The 22,863-nt window shown below is 43.8% G+C and overlaps 1 protein-coding gene across 2 annotated transcripts in view; it reads right to left on the bottom strand.

Moving 5' to 3' along the window:
• Positions 1–7,537: 7,537 nt before the first annotated feature.
• man2a1 (mannosidase, alpha, class 2A, member 1) overlaps positions 7,538–22,863 on the bottom strand; it is a 32,372-nt gene continuing 17,046 nt past the window's right edge. Inside the window, exons 13-24 of one of the 2 annotated variants that reach the window (XM_075456139.1) lie at positions 22,601–22,715; positions 22,449–22,516; positions 22,195–22,363; positions 21,881–22,117; positions 21,666–21,794; positions 21,044–21,158; positions 20,833–20,966; positions 20,580–20,721; positions 15,013–15,146; positions 14,733–14,927; positions 14,512–14,622; positions 7,538–8,264 (exon numbers count right to left, since the gene is read on the bottom strand). In XM_075456139.1, coding sequence (XP_075312254.1) covers positions 8,100–8,264; positions 14,512–14,622; positions 14,733–14,927; positions 15,013–15,146; positions 20,580–20,721; positions 20,833–20,966; positions 21,044–21,158; positions 21,666–21,794; positions 21,881–22,117; positions 22,195–22,363; positions 22,449–22,516; positions 22,601–22,715 — 1,714 coding nt within the window. In that variant the 3' untranslated portion in view covers positions 7,538–8,099. Of the gene's footprint in view, positions 8,265–14,511; positions 14,623–14,732; positions 14,928–15,012; positions 15,217–20,579; positions 20,722–20,832; positions 20,967–21,043; positions 21,159–21,665; positions 21,795–21,880; positions 22,118–22,194; positions 22,364–22,448; positions 22,517–22,600; positions 22,716–22,863 lie in introns of those variants that run through there. The other variant, XM_075456140.1, reaches the window with a different exon arrangement.

The following is a 22,863-nucleotide window of genomic DNA, read 5'->3' as shown; positions in this document are numbered from 1 at the left end:
CAGATTGTTCCATAGGGTAGGGGAAGCTGAACAGAAGGCCCTATTGTCAAATAAACTGTTGGCTGACACAGCTTATTGAACTCGACTTGTGTGCTTTATTCACAACTCGCACATCAACATACATGTCTCAGGTCTCGTAAGTCTAACTGGCCAACTCTTGCGTTACTTCCTGTATATAGTAAGTGACTACGTAATGCACCATTTACATTACTGATACCTTGACACCTATCTCCACATGTTTTAAGTCTGGTACGAGGAACGGAAAGTAGGTCCTTGTCTGAGGAGAAGCCGTGGCTGGGAGTAGGGGTGGAGGAGATCAGAGATTTGCTTAGGTGCAAGTGAGTGGAGAGATTTGTAGGTCAAGAGAAGGATTTTATAGGTGATGCTGCTTTGACTGGGAGCCAGTGAAGTTGCTTTAGGATGGGGGTGATGTGCTGCCAGGGCTTGGTGTGAGTTAGCACCCTGGCAGCTGAGTTTTGGACATACTGCAACCTGTCAGGGGCCTCACTGGGTAGCCCAGACAGGACACCGCTGCAGTAGTCCAGGCGGGAGGAGATAAACGAGTGGATGAGGGTCTCTGTTACTGAGTCAGATAATGAGGGCCGGAGTCTTGAGATGTTTCTGAGGTGAAAAAAGGCAGATTTAGTGATACTCTTGATGTGGGACCGAAATGAGAGAGTGGAGTCCAGGATGACACCCAGGTTCCGTACCTCTGGTGATGGAGAGATGGAACAGCCATCTATGACCAGGGCCAGATCACCAACCTTCTTCAGCAGGGGTGCCGGGGCCACCACCATGAGCTGCTGTTGAGTTTGAGGAGGTCAGAGGTCAACCCAGCTTTAATTTGCTGCAGGCAGTTGTTGAGTTGCGTGGGTGGGAGCTGAGAGAAGGGGTTTGTGCTGATGTACATCTGAGTGTCATCAGCATAGCAGTGAAAACTGAGTCCATGGTTTCGGATAATTTGCCCTAGGGGGAAAAGAAGGGGACCCAGGACAGACCCCTGGGGGACGCCATGGTTAACTGCTGCAGTGATGGAGTTGGAACCTTTCAGAGTGATGTATTGTTTCCAGCTGCAGACAGGTCTACGAGGATGAGGATGGTGATAAGACCATTATCTGCAGCGACCAGGAGGGGCGGTTTCAGTACTGTGGTGGATTCTGAAACCGGACTGGAGGGGTTTGAAGAGCTCATAGTGGGACATGTGGTGTTGGAGCTGGGCAGCCACTGCTCTTTCCAAGATCTTACTCAGGAAGGGGAGGTTGGAGATCGGGCGAAAGTTTTTAGGGTCATCTGGCTTTTTGAGGGTTGGAATCACAGCTGCCGTTTTGAAGCTGAGTGGTACCACACCAGAGCTGAGTGATGCATTAATGATGGTCACCACTAAGGGGCAGAGGGTGGAGAGACAGGCCTTCACCAGGGTCACAGGCAGTGGGTCTAGCCTGCTGGATGAAGTCCTGGCTTTGGTGATGAGGTCGGAGGCTTGGTTGGTGTCCAACAGGGAAAAAGAGGAGAAGCAGCACAGTGGAAAGCAGACAGATGGGTGGTTGGTATCCTCCTGCCGATGTAGCGTGGGCAATGGGGGGGAGGTAGGCATCAGGAGCTGCTGATGGATGGTATCCACTTTTTCTTGGAAAAAATCCAGGAATCTGGAGCAGAGGTCAGCAGCATCAGAAGGTTGGGGGGCATCGGGAGGGTCAAGAAGGCGGTTGATGGTAGAGAAAAGCATTTTGGGATTGTTTTGTTGATTGTTGATGAGTGTGGAGTAGTATTGTGTTTTTGTCCGGGAGAGATCCTCTTTATAGCTCTGAACATGGTCCCTGTAGGCTTCAAGATGGACAGTGAGACCAGATCTTTTGAAGAGCCTCTCGAGCCGGCGCCCAGTAACCTTCAACCTCCGGAGCTCTTGGGTAAACCAGGGGGCAGGGCGAGCAAAGGAGACAGATCTGGTGATGAGAGGGGCAACGGAGTCCAGGCTAAGGGTGAGAGCAGTGTTGTAGTGTTCCACCAGGCCGTCGACTGTGTGGTTTGGAGGGTGGGTAGCGAGGTTGATCGCTAGGGGGTTTGCCAGTGTAGGAATACACACCGCTTTATACACTGCTTGGGGAGGGGCACAGGGACTGAGAAAAGGATGGCATGGTGGTCAGAAACAGCCAGGTCTCTGCATTGGAGTTGGGAGGGGGTCAAGCCAGCACAGCATACCAGATCCAGAGTGTGCCCTTTAGCATGTGTTGGGCCCTGTACATGCTGTGTGAAATTAAAACAGTCCAGCACTGACAAGAAGTCCGCAGCGAGGAAACAGCAAGAGTCCACGTGGATGTTAAAGTCCCCAAGTAAGATGGTGGTAGGGGACATGGGGCAGATGGAGGCCAGTTGTTCAGAAAACTCCAGTAAAAAGCAGGTGGAGGCTTTTGGGGGGCGGTAGACAAGGACCACCTGGAGCTGTTTAGCCCCAGCCAACATGAAGTGAAGGCACTCAAATGATGTGATGTTTACTGGAATTTCTTTGATTGGGATGTTTGTGCGGTGTATGACGGCCAGCCCACCGCCGCGGCCACAGCTGCGAGGCTTTTGAATATAGGAATATCCAGGGGGAGTGGCTTGGTTAAGTGTGATGAATTCATGTTGACTCTGCCATGTCTCAGTCAGGCAGAGAAAGTCCAGTTTTCTTTAAGAGATGATGATGATACCATGGATGAGTAAGGCTTTGTTATTTAGTGAGCGGGTATTTTGTAGCATGAATGTGGCAGGTCTAGGCACTACTGTGGTAGCAGTAACAGTGCTGGCCGCCACACAAACCAGGGGTCTCAGGTATACAGGCGGTGGGCGTGGCTTCGAACGATGACGTCGCCATGTTGAGGCAAGGATCCCCGAGAAAACGTCCTCCTGGCAAGTTTTCTCCATTTAAATGATGACAGAACTGAATGCATTGTGTTCGGGGACACTGTGACGGCTGGCTTTGGCACCTCGTCTTCAAAGCTCAGTTCAACCGTCAGAAATCTGGGAGTGACCTTTGACCTTTGACCTGAGGTTGGACAAACAAATGAACAATGTCATCAGGACTAGTTTTGGCCAAAGTTAAAATGTTTTTAAGTGGTCATGACCTTGAGAAAGCCATCCGTGCCCTAATAAGTCCAAGGTCAGACTGTTTTAATGCTCTTTATGTGGGCGTCTCCCAGTCTTCTCTCAGCCGCCTTCAGCTGGTGCAGAACGCTGCTGCCCGTCTTTAACCAACACCAACAGACGTGTGCACATCACTCCTGTTCTTAACTCCCTCCACCGGCTTCCTGTCCTTTATAGAACTGATTTTAAACTTTTAATGCTTGCTTTTAAAGCTCCTAACGGCCTCGCCCCGTCGTATTTATCTGAGCTTTTAACAGTCCTGGCAGAGCTCTGAGGTAAATGTTGGTTTTTAAAGTTCTTAACGGCCTCGCCCCGTCGTATTTATCTGAGCTTTTAACAGTCCTGGTAGAGCTCTGAGGTCAGCAGATCAGTTTCTGCTGGAAGTGCCCAGGTCAGAATACAAACCCTGGGGTGAGCGAGCCTTTTCCCAAAGCTGCCCCCAGGCTCTGGAATAAGCCCCCCGTCCAGCTGCGTCTTATTTCTGACCTGGGCCTCTTCACATCTGGGCTAAAAACCTGCTTATTTAGGATGGCTTTAATACCCAGCAGTATGATGACACTTTCATCTTATTCTATTTTGTTGTATTTTATTGCTTTCACTGTTCTTTTATTGTTTTTATTAGTTTTTACTTCTTCTTCTCTTTATTTATTACCTGCTGTAAAGCACTTTGGTACACCGTAAGGATTGTCTGTAAAGGGCTGTAGAAATAAATACATTTATATGTTTACAGGAGGAACCTTTCTAGCAGACAGCACGGTTTGTTACGACCCTGATAAAGTACAGACTTACAGTCTTTTAGACAGATTATTATATCTTATTTATCTGCCTGATGCAGTCTGAGTGCACCCGTCACACTCAGACTCGTAGTGTCAGAGCTCTGATGTGTGCAGATGTTAAGAGGAAGGTGGAATTAATGCTGCTGTGAGAGGAAACTGTGTCTTAGAGGATGTGACTCATATGAACTCAGGACACATACATCGTCTGTAATTTCCTTGAACAGAACACTCTGACCTGGGCATGAGAGACCGACAGTTTATGGGTTTGACTTCAGTCTGTGTTTTAATCTCCGGGTTTATTGTCTTAAACACGATAACAATACAGGACAGCGTCCACGGCTGAAAATATTTAGGAAAAGGAATAAATGAGCCACATTAACGAGTTCAGGGATTTAAATGATTTACCTCAGTTACTGTTGATTCTCGATGTATTTCCATGAAAACAGACCAGCGGCTGTTCAAATCCACAGTGAAGACACCGATAATAAATAATTAATAATAATGATTAATTAAATTAGATATTTAATTAAATAAATTAAATAGATAATAAAGGGAACACAGGTCAGTTTAATGGAAGAAACAACAATCTGTAAAACAAACACGTTTATGTTCTGCCACAAGATGTATTTCTGGTGAGGAGAGACGGTCCTGGTCCTGGTCCTGGTCCTGGTCCTGGTCCTGGTCCTGTGCTGCTGGTACCAGGACCGAACTCACTCCTCTGTGAAGTCCCCCAGCTCCTCCTTCATCTCGGCCAGCTCCCTGAGGACCCTCCCCCCCTGCCCGGCAGCCTGGATGATGGCTCCTCCCACCGCCTTCTCGGGCCCGCTGGCTCCTCCCACCGCCTTCTCGGGCCCGCTGCCCTTCCTCAGCGCCTGCAGCTCTCTGAGCATCGACTGGAACTGTGCGACAGCTTCCAGGGCGGCGTCCGCCTGGCTGTGGGCCGAGTCTTCGTCCAGCTTCTCACACAGGCTCTTTATCTCCAGCAGGTTCCTCTTCAGAGGCCTGACCAGCTTCATCAGCTCTTTCCCCAGCTTCTTCACCTTCTCTGCATCTTCTCTCTCCTTCGTCGACTTTGAATCGTCTGCGGCAACGATCGTGACCACGCCTCCGACGAGGGCGATGGCGCCGGCGGCGGCCACCAAACTCAGGCCTCCGGTGAAGGGGGCTGCCAGCGCGCCTCCGATGGCGGCGGTCAGAGCTCCGGCCCCTTTCTGCAGGCTGGCCCTGCTCTGCGCCGCCCTCATGTCTGCAGAGATGCTCTGAAACTCCGAAACCTTCTGCTTCATCTCCGGCTCGCCGCTGCTGAACAGCGCCCGGAACAGAGCGGCGAACGCCATGGACTGATGTCCATCAGAGCAGACGGATCGGAGGACGCCATGTTCAGGAGCGCCGCAGCACAGCCTGCAGACACACGAACAGACAGAGATACACATAATAAAACAAACATAAAAAAACACATAATAACCCCAATGCGGAGGGGTTTTTGAACATTTCTAGGGGGCGCCACTGAGCCATTTAGCTCCGCCCACACATGATACTCTTTACATACGTACGAGGTCGTCAGGGTGGACGTGTGTGCCAAGTTTCATGACCTTGAGATGATGATAAGGCTTTCAAACCACAAACGCCATCACACGATTTTCACCGCCTGGCCACGCCCACACCGTTCAGAGTTTGGAAAAGTTTCTCCATGATTCTCTCTCCCCATGTCTTCAGAGTAACCTGGCTAAGTTTGAAGTCTGTAGCATTAAATCTGTAGGAGGAGTTCAATCATATGCAAGACGTGGAATCGGGCAAAAATGGCACCAAAACGCACCTTACATCCAAAATGGCCGCCTTCCTGTGGGCATTGGACCATGACTTTTTTGTGGAAGTTATAAGCGACTTCATTTCTTGTGTCGAGTGATGGCGAGTCATCGAACTTTGAGGCGTCGCCACGGCGACGCCCTTTAAGTTTTGAAAAAGTTGCCCAATATTTTTTTTCTGCTCCTGATGATCAGCCAATCAGTGAGAAGCTGACAGATGACACAGTCTGAGGGCCCGCCCCCTCATTAGCATAACGAGGCGGAGACAAACTGAAACATTACAAAGAATCACAGAAATAAATAATGTGGGGATAAACAGAAAATTAAGAAGAAATCAAACCGAAACAAATCTATAAAAACGAGAGAAAGAATCTGATTTCTCTGAGTTTAAACTTTTAGTTTCTGAAAATAAGCTTCTTCACAGTTTCCGTCAGACTGAACAGAAATAGTCCGATCCGAGTGAAACCGAAGGACTCTCAGAGGAAACTCAGGTTCAGAGTTTATCCTCCGAGGGAACCGTGTGTGAGAGCTCTTACCTGGTGGATGATGAGCTGCGTCTGCGACCTGCTGCTGGACTTCAGCCGCCAGAAACCAGAAACCAGAACCAGAAACCAGAACCAGAAACCAGAACCAGAAACCAGAACCAGAACCAGAAACCAGAACCAGAAACCAGAAACAGAAACCAGAACCAGAAACCAGAACCAGAAACAGAAACCAGAACCAGAACCAGAAACAGAAACCAGAACCAGAACCAGAAACCAGAAACAGAAACCAGAAACCAGAACCAGAAACCAGAACCAGAAACCAGAACCAGAACCAGAAACCAGAAACCAGAAACAGAAACCAGAACCAGAAACAGAAACCAGAACCAGAAACAGAAACCAGAACCAGAACCAGAAACCAGAACCCAGAACCAGAAACCAGAACCAGAAACCAGAACCAGAAACCAGAAACCAGAAACCAGAACCAGAAACCAGAACCAGAACCAGAAACCAGAAACCAGAACCAGAAACAGAAACCAGAAACAGAAACCAGAACCAGAAACAGAAACCAGAAACAGAAACCAGAACCAGAAACCAGAACCAGAACCAGAAACCAGAACCAGAAACCAGAACCAGAAACCAGAAACCAGAAACCAGAAACCAGAAACCAGAACCAGAACCAGAAACCAGAACCAGAAACCAGAAACCAGAACCAGAACCAGAAACCAGAACCAGAACCAGAAACCAGAACCAGAAACCAGAAACCAGAACCAGAAACCAGAAACCAGAAACCAGAACCAGAAACCAGAACCCAGAAACAGAACCAGAAACCAGAACCAGAAACCAGAAACCAGAAACCAGAACCAGAACCAGAAACCAGAACCAGAAACCAGAAACCAGAACCAGAACCAGAAACCAGAACCAGAACCAGAAACCAGAACCAGAAACCAGAACCAGAAACCAGAAACCAGAACCAGAAACCAGAATGATTAACAGAAGTTATGATTGTGTGATGTCATGGAATCAGCTGTTTGATGTTCTCGTTTTTGCTGTTCTGGACCTTTGTTCAGTGAATTTTCTTTAAGTGTGATCTGTGGATAAAAACATTTATTACAGAAGTTTTCCTGAATCCAGATGTGTGACTGTTTGGGTTGGTAGTTACAGGTGGAACAATCACAAAGGAGAAGAAGAAGAGGTGAAAGAAGCTTAAAGCCAGGTAACCTGATTTTGTCTTAACCCCTGAAGCCCCGCCCCCCCAATATTTCACTTCTTAGTTTTTGTTTTGAAAAAGAAAATGTTAAAAATGGCTGAAATAAAATATCACACAACCTCCTGCCAAAAGAAACAAACTAAATAAAGAATTAAAGAATAATTTATTTTGTATTTAAACACCAATTTCCCCCCAAAAATAAACAAGTAAACATTTTCAATAAATTCACAGAAGTAAAAACATATTCTTCATCATTTCACCAGTTTACAGAAAATCTGATCCTAAAAAAATAGACAATTTTTCCCAGAATTCCCTTTTTCACAGCAACATTCATTTAAAACGTGTGAATCAACGTCACCACGAACAGATCAATAAACCAATCGATCGCTTTCAGCGCACACGCTCACTGACATTCACCAAGAAAATCACTGGATTGGTCCCTTTGCGTTGCCGTAGCAACAGATTCAGCTTCAGTGTTTGTTCACCATGAATAAATAATCTGACGTTGGATGGCTCTTATCCTGAAAATCCTGACTTCCTGTTTCCTGTGTAACAGCTGACATTTTTAAATTCTTATAAAAGTTTAAAGTGTTCGACTTTCAGTCCGTTTTTTGCTGAGCTGTGCTCTGATTGGTCGCTCAGCTCTCACGAAGTCTCAACTCATTGGCTGCAGCAGCTCTGGGCAAAAAATGCTAAAATGTGTTTTTCAGTCCAGCTGCACTCGGAAAGCGCTGATTTCCATCGGCCGGAGGCGAGCGATGCGCGGCGACTGCTGCTGGGACGCCGGCTCGTCGTGCTCACGCAGCAAAGTGAAACCCGACCGCTGCACCGACCGGAACCGAAGAGGAGAGAAGAGATCGTCCAAGTTTACCTGGAAATGACCAAAGAAGAAGAAAACATATGATACAACACCAGAGAAGAAGAAGTTACAGCTGATTAAACTAACAACACCAGAGAAGAAGAAGTTACAGCTGATTAAACTAACAACACCAGAGAAGAAGAAGTTACAGCTGATTAAACTATCAACACCAGAGAAGAAGAAGTTACAGCTGATTAAACTAACAACACCAGAGAAGAAGAAGATACAGCTGATTAAACTAACAACACCAGAGAAGAAGAAGTTACAGCTGATTAAACTAACAACACCAGAGAAGAAGAAGTTACAGCTGATTAAACTATCAACACCAGAGAAGAAGAAGTTACAGCTGATTAAACTATCAACACCAGAGAAGAAGAAGTTACAGCTGATTAAACTAACAACACCAGAGAAGAAGTTACAGCTGATTAAACTAACAACACCAGAGAAGAAGAAGTTACAGCTGATTAAACTAACAACACCAGAGAAGAAGTTACAGCTGATTAAACTAACAACACCAGAGAAGAAGAAGTTACAGCTGATTTAACTAACAACACCACAGAAGAAGAAGTTACAGCTGATTAAACTAACAACACCAGAGAAGAAGTTACAGCTGATTAAACTAACAACACCAGAGAAGAAGAAGTTACAGCTGATTAAACTAACAACACCAGAGAAGAAGAAGTTACAGCTGATTAAACTAATAACACCAGAGAAGAAGAAGTTACAGCTGATTAAACTAACAACACCAGAGAAGAAGAAGTTACAGCTGATTAAACTAACAACACCAGAGAAGAAGAAGTTACAGCTGATTAAACTAATAACACCAGAGAAGAAGAAGTTACAGCTGATTAAACTAACAACACCACAGAAGAAGAAGTTACAGCTGATTAAACTAACAACACCAGAGAAGAAGAAGTTACAGCTGATTAAACTATCAACACCAGAGAAGAAGAAGTTACAGCTGATTAAACTATCAACACCAGAGAAGAAGAAGTTACAGCTGATTAAACTAACAACACCAGAGAAGAAGAAGTTACAGCTGATTAAACTAACAACACCAGAGAAGAAGTTACAGCTGATTTAACTAACAACACCACAGAAGAAGAAGTTACAGCTGATTAAACTAACAACACCAGAGAAGAAGAAGTTACAGCTGATTAAACTAACAACACCAGAGAAGAAGAAGTTACAGCTGATTAAACTAATAACACCAGAGAAGAAGAAGTTACAGCTGATTAAACTAACAACACCAGAGAAGAAGAAGTTACAGCTGATTAAACTAACAACACCAGAGAAGAAGAAGTTACAGCTGATTAAACTAATAACACCAGAGAAGAAGAAGTTACAGCTGATTAAACTAACAACACCAGAGAAGAAGAAGTTACAGCTGATTAAACTATCAACACCAGAGAAGAAGAAGTTACAGCTGATTAAACTATCAACACCAGAGAAGAAGAAGTTACAGCTGATTAAACTAACAACACCAGAGAAGAAGAAGTTACAGCTGATTTAACTAACAACACCAGAGAAGAAGAAGTTACAGCTGATTAAACTATCAACACCAGAGAAGAAGTTACAGCTGATTAAACTAACAACACCAGAGAAGAAGAAGTTACAGCTGATTTAACTAACAACACCAGAGAAGAAGAAGTTACAGCTGATTAAACTATCAACACCAGAGAAGAAGTTACAGCTGATTAAACTAACAACACCAGAGAAGAAGAAGTTACAGCTGATTAAACTAACAACACCACAGAAGAAGTTACAGCTGATTAAACTAATAACACCACAGAAGAAGAAGTTACAGCTGATTAAACTAACAACACCAGAGAAGAAGAAGTTACAGCTGATTAAACTAACAACACCAGAGAAGAAGAAGTTACAGCTGATTAAACTAACAACACCAGAGAAGAAGAAGTTACAGCTGATTAAACTAACAACACCAGAGAAGAAGAAGTTACAGCTGATTAAACTAACAACACCAGAGAAGAAGAAGTTACAGCTGATTAAACTAACAACACCAGAGAAGAAGAAGTTACAGCTGATTAAACTAACAACACCACAGAAGAAGAAGTTACAGCTGATTAAACTATCAACACCAGAGAAGAAGAAGTTACAGCTGATTAAACTATCAACACCAGAGAAGAAGAAGTTACAGCTGATTAAACTAACAACACCACAGAAGAAGAAGTTACAGCTGATTAAACTAACAACACCAGAGAAGAAGAAGTTACAGCTGATTAAACTAACAACACCAGAGAAGAAGAAGTTACAGCTGATTAAACTATCAACACCAGAGAAGAAGAAGTTACAGCTGATTAAACTAACAACACCAGAGAAGAAGAAGTTACAGCTGATTTAACTAACAACACCAGAGAAGAAGAAGTTACAGCTGATTAAACTATCAACACCAGAGAAGAAGAAGTTACAGCTGATTAAACTAACAACACCAGAGAAGAAGAAGTTACAGCTGATTAAACTAACAACACCAGAGAAGAAGAAGTTACAGCTGATTAAACTAACAACACCACAGAAGAAGAAGTTACAACTGATTAAACTATCAACACCAGAGAAGAAGAAGTTACAGCTGATTAAACTAACAACACCAGAGAAGAAGAAGTTACAGCTGATTAAACTAATAACACCAGAGAAGAAGAAGTTACAGCTGATTAAACTAACAACACCAGAGAAGAAGAAGTTACAGCTGATTAAACTAACAACACCAGAGAAGAAGAAGTTACAGCTGATTAAACTAACAACACCAGAGAAGAAGAAGTTACAGCTGATTAAACTAACAACACCAGAGAAGAAGAAGTTACAGCTGATTTAACTAACAACACCAGAGAAGAAGAAGTTACAGCTGATTTAACTAACAACACCAGAGAAGAAGAAGTTACAGCTGATTAAACTATCAACACCAGAGAAGAAGAAGTTACAGCTGATTAAACTATCAACACCAGAGAAGAAGAAGTTACAGCTGATTAAACTATCAACACCAGAGAAGAAGAAGTTACAGCTGATTAAACTAACAACACAAGAGAAGAAGAAGTTACAGCTGATTTAACTAACAACACCAGAGAAGAAGAAGTTACAGCTGATTTAACTAACAACACCAGAGAAGAAGAAGTTACAGCTGATTAAACTAACAACACCAGAGAAGAAGAAGTTACAGCTGATTAAACTAACAACACCAGAGAAGAAGAAGTTACAGCTGATTAAACTAACAACACCAGAGAAGAAGAAGTTACAGCTGATTAAACTAACAACACCAGAGAAGAAGAAGTTACAGCTGATTAAACTATCAACACCAGAGAAGAAGAAGTTACAGCTGATTAAACTAACAACACCAGAGAAGAAGAAGTTACAGCTGATTAAACTAACAACACCAGAGAAGAAGAAGTTACAGCTGATTAAACTAACAACACCAGAGAAGAAGAAGTTACAGCTGATTAAACTAACAACACCAGAGAAGAAGAAGTTACAGCTGATTAAACTAACAACACCAGAGAAGAAGAAGTTACAGCTGATTAAACTAACAACACCAGAGAAGAAGAAGTTACAGCTGATTAAACTATCAACACCAGAGAAGAAGAAGTTACAGCTGATTAAACTAACAACACCAGAGAAGAAGAAGTTACAGCTGATTAAACTAACAACACCAGAGAAGAAGAAGTTACAGCTGATTAAACTATCAACACCAGAGAAGAAGAAGTTACAGCTGATTAAACTATCAACACCAGAGAAGAAGAAGTTACAGCTGATTAAACTAACAACACCAGAGAAGAAGAAGTTACAGCTGATTTAACTAACAACACCAGAGAAGAAGAAGTTACAGCTGATTAAACTAACAACACCAGAGAAGAAGAAGTTACAGCTGATTAAACTAACAACACCAGAGAAGAAGAAGTTACAGCTGATTAAACTAACAACACCAGAGAAGAAGAAGTTACAGCTGATTTAACTAACAACACCAGAGAAGAAGAAGTTACAGCTGATTAAACTAACAACACCAGAGAAGAAGAAGTTACAGCTGATTAAACTAATAACACCACAGAAGAAGAAGTTACAGCTGATTAAACTAACAACACCAGAGAAGAAGAAGTTACAGCTGATTAAACTATCAACACCAGAGAAGAAGAAGTTACAGCTGATTAAACTAATAACACCACAGAAGAAGAAGTTACAGCTGATTAAACTAACAACACCAGAGAAGAAGAAGTTACAGCTGATTAAACTAACAACACCAGAGAAGAAGAAGTTACAGCTGATTAAACTATCAACACCAGAGAAGAAGAAGTTACAGCTGATTAAACTAACAACACCAAAGAAGAAGTTACAGCTGATTAAACTATCAACACCAGAGAAGAAGAAGTTACAGCTGATTAAACTATCAACACCAGAGAAGAAGAAGTTACAGCTGATTAAACTAACAACACCAGAGAAGAAGAAGTTACAGCTGATTTAACTAACAACACCAGAGAAGAAGAAGTTACAGCTGATTAAACTAACAACACCAGAGAAGAAGAAGTTACAGCTGATTAAACTATCAACACCAGAGAAGAAGAAGTTACAGCTGATTAAACTAACAACACCAGAGAAGAAGAAGTTACAGCTGATTAAACTATCAACACCAGAGAAGAAGAAGTTACAGCTGATTAAACTATCAACACCAGAGAAGAAGAAGTTACAGCTGATTAAACTAACAACACCAGAGAAGAAGAAGTTACAGCTGATTAAACTATCAACACCAGAGAAGAAGAAGTTACAGCTGATTAAACTAACAACACCAGAGAAGAAGAAGTTACAGCTGATTAAACTATCAACACCAGAGAAGAAGAAGTTACAGCTGATTAAACTAACAACACCAGAGAAGAAGAAGTTACAGCTGATTAAACTATCAACACCACAGAAGAAGAAGTTACAGCTGATTAAACTAACAACACCAGAGAAGAAGAAGTTACAGCTGATTTAACTAACAACACCAGAGAAGAAGAAGTTACAGCTGATTAAACTAACAACACCAGAGAAGAAGAAGTTACAGCTGATTAAACTATCAACACCAGAGAAGAAGAAGTTACAGCTGATTAAACTATCAACACCAGAGAAGAAGAAGTTACAGCTGATTAAACTAACAACACCAGAGAAGAAGAAGTTACAGCTGATTAAACTATCAACACCAGAGAAGAAGAAGTTACAGCTGATTAAACTAACAACACCAGAGAAGAAGAAGTTACAGCTGATTAAACTATCAACACCAGAGAAGAAGAAGTTACAGCTGATTTAACTAACAACACCACAGAAGAAGAAGTTACAGCTGATTAAACTAACAACACCAGAGAAGAAGAAGTTACAGCTGATTAAACTAACAACACCAGAGAAGAAGTTACAGCTGATTAAACTAACAACACCAGAGAAGAAGTTACAGCTGATTAAACTAACAACACCAGAGAAGAAGTTACAGCTGATTAAACTAACAACACCAGAGAAGAAGAAGTTACAGCTGATTAAACTATCAACACCAGAGAAGAAGAAGTTACAGCTGATTAAACTATCAACACCAGAGAAGAAGAAGTTACAGCTGATTAAACTATCAACACCAGAGAAGAAGAAGTTACAGCTGATTAAACTAACAACACCAGAGAAGAAGAAGTTACAGCTGATTAAACTAACAACACCAGAGAAGAAGAAGTTACAGCTGATTAAACTAACAACACCAGAGAAGAAGAAGTTACAGCTGATTAAACTAACAACACCAGAGAAGAAGAAGTTACAGCTGATTAAACTAACAACACCAGAGAAGAAGAAGTTACAGCTGATTAAACTATCAACACCACAGATGAAGAAGTTACAGCTGATTAAACTAACAACACCAGAGAAGAAGAAGTTACAGCTGATTAAACTATCAACACCACAGAAGAAGAAGTTACAGCTGATTAAACTAACAACACCACAGAAGAAGAAGTTACAGCTGATTAAACTAACAACACCACAGATGAAGAAGTTACAGCTGATTAAACTAACAACACCAGAGAAGAAGAAGTTACAGCTGATTAAACTATCAACACCACAGAAGAAGAAGTTACAGCTGATTAAACTAACAACACCACAGAAGAAGAAGTTACAGCTGATTAAACTAACAACACCACAGAAGAAGAAGAAAACGGTTAAATTTAAAAAGTCAGAGAAAACCAAAAGGAATTCTGAACCTTTGAAAACAGAAATAAATAATAATATAAAAACGAGTGTGCGTTGTCTTCACCTCCTCGTGCACACTCCACGTGCACTGTGGCAGCGGCTCAGGGGTGGAGCTGCAGTCGAAGCCCTTCCTGTGGAGGAGCAGAGCCACTTCCTGTGACGGGCTCTGAGCTTCCTGTTGACACAAACATTTGTTTATCAGAGAAGTGATGAACTAAAATCTTTAACCAATCACAGTGTTCCTGGGAGGAGCCAAACCAGGAAGCAGAATCAGCCTGTTCTCACCTGCGGGTCCTCCAGCGTCCTCAGGTTCAGCAGGTGGAGGTCACACGGCAGCGAAACGCTGAGCGGCAGGAAGCGGCCGAGCTTTGGCAGCTGGCTGTCGCTCGGGGCAACCATGGTGATGGGCGGGTGGCAGAGGGACAGCGAGGCCAGGTGGGCGAGCAGAGACAGGTGTTCAACCGAGGCTCCTCCCACTTCCTTCCAGGAAAAAAAAAAAAAAAAGAGTCAAACAAGAGACCTGAGAAATGAAGGATAAAAAACAAAGGGAGCCCCGCCCCCTCACCGAAGCCCCGCCCCCTCTGTCCTCCAGCAGCAGCTGGTAGACGCTCGCTGTCAGTTTGTTGTCGGTGACGCCCTGACCCAGGCCGCGGTTATCGTCCTGCTGCAGCTTCCGGTCCAGCACCACCTCCAGCTCACCTGCACAGGTAGAGATCAAAGCTAATGCTAACGTTAGCATAGCTCCTGCCCAGCACCACCTCCAGCTCACCTGCACAGGTCAAAGCTAACCTTTGCTACACCCTGCAGCCCCCCGCCCCTGTTTTAATTACACTTTAAACATCACTACTCATGAGACACACACACACACATTAGGTTTTGGGGGGCGATAGCACTGAGTGGTATCTGGTGGGCGGGGCTCTTTGGGTATGTAGGCTGCCCGGAGGGCCACGCTCCCAGTTCCACAAGGTTGCCTGCCCCTCAATTTTAAATGCTCACTATTAGAAAATATCAAAGAGCCGGAGGGGCCACACACACACACATTCATTAGCCCAGTAGCATGCTCGCTAATCAGTTGTTGTGCTGTCCTGTGGTTTAAGGTAATCTGTATCCACAGTTGTATTATATGAGATTGCTGCTGCTTGTTTGTTTGTTCTCTGTTTGTTTGTGTGTTTGTTTGTGTTTTTGTTTGTTTGTTTGTTTGTTTGTTCTGTTTGTTTGTTTGTGTGTTTGTTTGTGTGTTTGTTCTCTGCTTGTTTTGTCTGTTTGTTTGTGTGTTTGTTCTCTGGGGCCCGTTGCACAAAAGTAGGATTTAGACATCCAGGATGAGTTACTTAGCCAGGTTTAAGGAATCCAAAACATGGGCGCCCAGGCTCAGTTGGTTGCACAAAGGCCAATCCAGGATGAGCAGACACGGATTCATTAAGCCAGGTGAAAGCGATCCTGGATAAGTGCTGCACACGGCTTTCTTAAATAGACCCCACGATCGATCATAGATTCACTGATTCACCATGGCAACAAGGGCGGCGTATTTCTCCCCAGCGGAGCAATAATTATTAATGGAAACCTATGAAGAGGTGACGGAGAAAATAAAACAAAAAGGAAATACTGCCACAGTTAAAAAACAAAGGGAGCAAGCGTGGCAAACCATTGCTGACCGCCTGAATGCCTAAGTAGTGCACAAATCACACTCACCACTCCACTGAAACTATCACAATTAGGCAGTGTTCGAACTACGGGGGACTCGGGGGATCCGAGACCCCCCTGAAACTGACACGAGACCCCCCCGAAAACATGATTTGGGAAATGTTGGGGGGTCTCTAAAATATTGGCAAAATGTGATTTCCCCTGATGAGTTATGATTGCAGACGCGATGCGTGTGGAGCCTGTGTGCGTGGCATAAAGCTGTGCTGTCCGCCGCGGATGATTCTGTATAGCTTCTCATGTGTTTTCGAGATCCGCGCTCTGAGTCAAGCGCAAGCAAGCAACCAAAATGGACATGGCAGCAACTTTTTATTAAGAATGTGCCTGCCCACACGTTGCCTGTACTGTTTTAGCAGTGAAAAAAAAAACGCAATTAAAGGACTTGCAAGCATCTTCATCTCCTTCCCTGGGCATAGAAGACTCTGTGACATCAAGGAGGAGTTCTATAGGATTGCAGGTAAGAATTTAAAGAAAAATAATTACAGTTACAATTACAATGTTAACATTCAGAGTAAGATACTCATTGCATCGTATTACAGGTTTCCCCAATGTCATTGGTGCAGTGGACTGCACACACATCCAAATAAAATCCCCCTCAGGTGGCCATGAGGGGGATTTTGTGAAGAGGAAAAACTTCCACAGCATCAATGTACAGGTGAACATGACTTAATTAATGAACACTGTACATTGCCTGTACTGTGCATTAATTGGTTTAACATCTTATCATTTCAGATGGTCTGCAATGCTGACTATTTGATCAGTAATGTTGTGGCAAAGTGGCCCGGCTCGGTCCACGACTCCCGAGTGTTTCAGAACTCAGAGATCTATCGGCGCCCATCACAAGGTGAGCCACAGAACCTCTATTGATAACCACTTTTAACATCATGGCTGTGTTAAGAGTGTCACTACTTATGAGGTTGTGATGGTAACATTTTGTGTTCACAGGTGAATTCCTGGGTGTATTGCTGGGTGACAGAGGGTATGCCTGCCAGCCTTTTCTGCTCACTCCATTTGCAGACCCTCTGGAGGCACAACTGGCATACAACCATGCCCATGCCAGAACAAGGGCCCGGATAGAAATGACATTTGGCCTACTGAAGGCACGCTTTCAGTGTCTGCACCACCTGAGAGTCAGCCCAGACAGGGCATGTGATATCACTGTGGCCTGTGCTGTCCTCCACAATGAGAAAGGAGAGGGCCCCCAGAGTGCCAGCTCTCATAGACTGGGACATTCCTGCCATCTTCCCGGATGACGACTGTGGTCGGCTGGTCAGAGACCAATATGTGTTAAATTATTTTAATTAATATGCATGTTGATGTAAGTTGGGCCTGCAATGGCAGAGGATTTTTTGTTAGGTTTTTGTGCTGTATAGGCAAGGCAATTTTATTTGTATAGCCCATTTTTACAAACAGTTTGTCTCAAACTGCATGCTTTGATTCTGTGCTTTTTGTCTTGTAGAGCACTGTGTGACTTCAGTTTTGAAAGGAGCTGATGGTTTACTTGCTTTGATTCATTCTTGTTCAATAAAGGAACATCATGGTACTCTCTAATGTGTATTTATATTTATATGGTGATGTACTTTATGTGTAGTCTGTGGGAAACTAAATTATCTAATGGTTAATCTAAAATCATCAGTTATCTAAAATGATTGTAATTAATGATCACAAATGTTTCAATAATGATAGTGGGTATAGTTAAATGTTTTAACAATATGTTCTAGGCAGTGGAATAAATATTGGTTTCCCTTTGTGGCGACCGCTGACTGAGATAAGGAATGAGATTAAATAGATCCTGGAACTTAGCCTGGTCTGGAGCAGGCTAGCTTCACAGAATAAATCTCCATGGTAACTCAGGTCTGAACATATCCCACTTCCCTCATCCTACTTTTGTGCAACCGGATCACGGATAAATTGATCCAGGATAGCCAACATATCCCGGCTTAATCCCTTATCCTACTTTTGTGCAACGGGCCCCAGCTGTTTGTTTGTTTGTGTGTTTGTTCTCTGCTTGTTTTGTTTGTTTGTTTGTGTGTTTGTTCTCTGCTTGTTTGTTTGTTTGTTCTCTGCTTGTTTGTTTGTTTGTTTGTTTGTGTGTTTGTTCTCTGCTTGTTTTGTTTGTTTGTTTGTGTGTTTGTTCTCTGCTTGTTTGTGTGTTTGTTTGTGTGTTTGTTCTCTGCTTGTTTGTTTGTTTGTGTGTTTGTTCTCTGCTTGTTTTGTTTGTTTGTTTGTGTGTTTGTTCTCTGCTTGTTTGTTTGTTTGTGTGTTTGTTCTCTGCTTGTTTTGTTTGTTTGTTCTCTGCTTGTTTGTTTGTTTGTTTGTGTGTTTGTTCTCTGCTTGTTTTGTTTGTTTGTTTGTGTGTTTGTTCTCTGCTTGTTTGTGTGTTTGTTTGTGTGTTTGTTCTCTGCTTGTTTGTTTGTTTGTTTGTTTGTGTGTTTGTTATCTCCTTGTTTGTTTGTTTGTTTGTGTGTTTGTTCTCTGCTTGTTTTGTTTGTTTGTTTGTGTGTTTGTTCTCTGCTTGTTTGTGTGTTTGTTTGTGTGTTTGTTCTCTGCTTGTTTGTTTGTTTGTTTGTGTGTTTGTTATCTGCTTGTTTTGTTTGTTTGTTTGTGTGTTTGTTATCTGCTTGTTTTGTTTGTTTGTTTGTGTGTTTGTTCTCTGCTTGTTTGTTCTCTGCTTGTTTTGTTTGTTTGTTTGTGTGTTTGTTCTCTGCTTGTTTGTTTGTTTGTGTGTCTGTTCTCTGCTTGTTTTGTTTGTTTGTGTGTTTGTTCTCTGCTTGTTTGTTTGTTTGTGTGTTTGTTCTCTGCTTGTTTTGTTTGTTTGTGTGTTTGTTCTCTGCTTGTTTGTTTGTTTGTGTGTTTGTTCTCTGCTTGTTTTGTTTGTTTGTTTGTGTGTTTGTTCTCTGCTTGTTTGTTTGTTTGAGTGTTTGTTCTCTGCTTGTTTGTTTGTTTGTGTGTTTGTTCTCTGCTTGTTTTGTTTGTTTGTTTGTGTGTTTGTTCTCTGCTTGTTTGTGTGTTTGTTTGTGTGTTTGTTCTCTGCTTGTTTGTTTGTTTGTTTGTGTGTTTGTTATCTGCTTGTTTTGTTTGTTTGTTTGTGTGTTTGTTATCTGCTTGTTTTGTTTGTTTGTGTGTTTGTTCTCTGCTTGTTTTGTTTGTTTGTGTGTTTGTTCTCTGCTTGTTTGTTTGTTTGTGTGTTTGTTCTCTGCTTGTTTTGTTTGTTTGTTTGTGTGTTTGTTCTCTGCTTGTTTGTGTGTTTGTTTGTGTGTTTGTTCTCTGCTTGTTTGTTTGTTTGTTTGTGTGTTTGTTATCTGCTTGTTTTGTTTGTTTGTGTGTTTGTTATCTGCTTGTTTTGTTTGTTTGTTTGTGTGTTTGTTCTCTGCTTGTTTGTTCTCTGCTTGTTTTGTTTGTTTGTTTGTGTGTTTGTTCTCTGCTTGTTTGTTTGTTTGTGTGTCTGTTCTCAGCTTGTTTTGTTTGTTTGTGTGTTTGTTCTCTGCTTGTTTGTTTGTTTGTGTGTTTGTTCTCTGCTTGTTTTGTTTGTTTGTGTGTTTGTTCTCTGCTTGTTTGTTTGTTTGTGTGTTTGTTCTCTGCTTGTTTTGTTTGTTTGTTTGTGTGTTTGTTCTCTGCTTGTTTGTTTGTTTGTGTGTTTGTTCTCTGCTTGTCTGCTTACAGGTGCTCCTGGTGGCTCTAAGGCTGGATTCCCCACAAAAGCCGTGAATTGTCTTCAGTTTTGTTTTTACAGGTGTAGCAGCTGGTTGTCTTTTCACAGTTTTCTATGTTTGTCTCTTAATCTTTCTGTTCCTTTTTTCCCTTCTTCACTCTCCCTCTCTCTCTGTCCCCCGGTCCGGTTCAGCACTATCACATCATGTTAAGTATTGTAACAAAAATAAATAAATAAAAATAAGGAGTTGATGGGCATCAAGGGGAGCTTTACATTCATAAAGCTTCCCTTGGCATAGCAAATGTGTTTAGCATAAACGGTATTCAGATTACAATTCTGCTGCCATAATGCTGGACAGGACAGGGAAAAAAAAAAGAAAAAAGATCAAAGCTAATGCTAACGTTAGCATAGCTGCTGCCCATCACCAGCTCTGATCTTTGTTCTACATTTAGCTGCCGCGCTGCATTCACTGTCCCTGGACGTGCACTCACCTGGACGTGCACTCACCTGGACGTGCACTCATCTGGACGTGCACTCACCTGAACGTGCACTCACCTGAACGTGCACTCATCTGGACGTGCACTCACCTGAACGTGCACTCATCTGGACGTGCACTCATCTGGACGTGCACTCACCTGAACGTGCACTCACCTGAACGTGCACTCATCTGGACGTGCACTCACCTGAACGTGCACTCATCTGGACGTGCACTCATCTGGACGTGCACTCACCTGAACGTGCACTCACCTGAACGTGCACTCATCTGGACGTGCACTCACCTGGACGCAGGGATGCGACGCCCTGACTCTGGCCCGTCAGCAGCGTCAGGCGGGCCGCGGCGTCCTGCAGGAACGCTGATGAGGTCATGGGGTAAAAGTTGGCCTGCAGGGGCAGTTTCTCCAGAGTGCGGCGCTGCTGCATCTGCATCAGTGATCAGTGATCAATAATCAGCGATCGATCAACAGGCAGATGAGCTCTACCAGCACGTGACATCACAGTAACAGAAGCATCTGATTGGTCAGAGTGAAACACCTGGAAGCCGTTGAGGTCGCTGTAGAAACGGTTGCCGCTGGCGACGCTGCTGACGAGTCTCATGACGAGCTCGCGGTTGGCCTCCGACCTGATGTCCACCATGTTGGACATCTGAAGGGACTTCCCAGCATGCCCTGGGGCGGACAGGTGAGACTCTGGTTAAATATTCAGTGAGGTTAAAGAAGAAGTGAAATCCCTCAGAAGTCGTTACCCTCCAGGTGGAAGAGCCGCACGGTGTGCGTGACGTGCCGGAAACAGGAAGTGATGTCAGAGAAGATCGGCCCTCTGGTGACCCGGACCAGGGGGGGCTCAGAGGACGAGTAGAGCTGCGGGGGGGTAATGGCCAAAATGATTATCACGATTAATTTGACTATTACGTGTCAAAAATAAGTAAAAAAACAACAAATAAAAGACGTTTTTGCTTGAAATAAGCAAAAAAATCTGCCAATGGAACTAGTGAAAATCGGCTTGTCAAGATTTCTTGAGATAAGATGTGATATTTAGGACTTTTGAGTTAAAAGTGATCTTGAAATTAGCTTAAAAACCTCTTCAAATGAAAAACAAAAGCTTGTTTCATGTGAAATATGACTCAAAACAATTTGTTTTCAAGACTTTTTCACTTAACAAGATATTCCAGATGTATTGTATTAAAACAAGTCCCTATATCTGGCTGAAATGGAACTTGTTAGGCAGTTGTGTCTGATATTAAGTGTAATGAGATACTCAATGAGACAAATATACTTTAGAAAATTCGATCTATTGTGCAGCCCTAACTAATCAGATGGCGGACAGGCATACGGTCCGGGTCTGAGCGGTCCCGGTCCGGGTCTCACCTGCGCCCCCTCGGCCCCCGGCAGGAACAGGTAAGCGCCACTCTTGTCCCGGAATCCTTCGGTTCTGGTTCCGTACCACAGGAACTGGACCTGGACCTGCCGGACCAGACCGGACCGGAGGCGGAGCTTCTGGAAACCGAAAATAAAAGAAACGCGTGTTTAATCGGAGCGTTCGTCGTGTTTCCAGGTGAACGTGGCGGCGGCGGCGGTCTGACCTGCAGCAGCCCCGTGTCCTGTGAGCTCCATATCTGGAGGTGCTGGTTGCTAAGCGACAGTGGGGCGTCGACCTCCGACCCCTCCAGGCGGGACACCTGGAAGTGTTCGGAGCGCACCGATGGCGGGTTTCCCTGGCGATGGACGATGTAGCGGGCCCGGGGGGTGGAGCCGGCCGGGGCCTTGGTCACGTGATACACGGCAAGCGCCAGAGGAGGAAGCTCAGCGACAAAGGAGAGCTGGAGGGAGGAGAAGAAACCGAGGACGTTAAAACGAGCCGAGCCATCCGTGAAACGAGCGGCGGGCCGCGCCTCACCTGGAAGGCCTCTGTGGACACTCTGTTCGGCTCCGCCCACACCGCAGAGATCTGAGCAGCCATTGGCCGACCCGTTTCTGCATCGACAACGTGAGCGTCCGGCGAGTCGACGACGACGCTGAGCACAGCAGAACGCAGCTGCTCCGTGGGGTTAAAGACCACCAGCGACCTGCAGAGAAAACAATCATCAATACCCGAGTTAAGCTGTTCTGGCTCTGTGTGAAGCCCCGCCCCGTGAAGCCCCGCCCCCTTACCTCGGGTCATCACTGAGCGTCAGCGGCGTTTTCTGAGGCAGAGCGTCCTGCGCCGAGATCACCTCGTCCTGAAATACAGAAATACAGCTTCCGTGTTTAACTCAGGTGGGCTCAGGTGAGCACATATACACACTGATGAGGTCACACGTCACCATTTGAAAGAAGGGTTTTGATTGGTCGTGGTGGTACTGGCTCTTATCCAGCAGGGTGAGCCAGTGGGCGGAGCTCTGCAGCACCTGGCGCAGGTTCAGGATGGCGTGAAACATCCTGTAAAACAAACGTTCAGTCAGATTTCTGCTGTTGGAATGAATCAACAGTCTGAACAAAGTGAATAAAATAAAAAAACGACTACTCACGAACAGCACGCTAACAACATGCTAACATCGCACTCACATGTTAACATCACACTTACATC

The sequence above is a fragment of the Odontesthes bonariensis genome, chromosome 22, assembly GCF_027942865.1.
Source record: "Odontesthes bonariensis isolate fOdoBon6 chromosome 22, fOdoBon6.hap1, whole genome shotgun sequence".
Taxonomy (NCBI): Eukaryota; Metazoa; Chordata; class Actinopteri; order Atheriniformes; family Atherinopsidae; genus Odontesthes; species Odontesthes bonariensis.
Note: the sequence above shows the minus strand (reverse complement) of the source record. Positions and strands in the feature narration are given on the sequence as shown.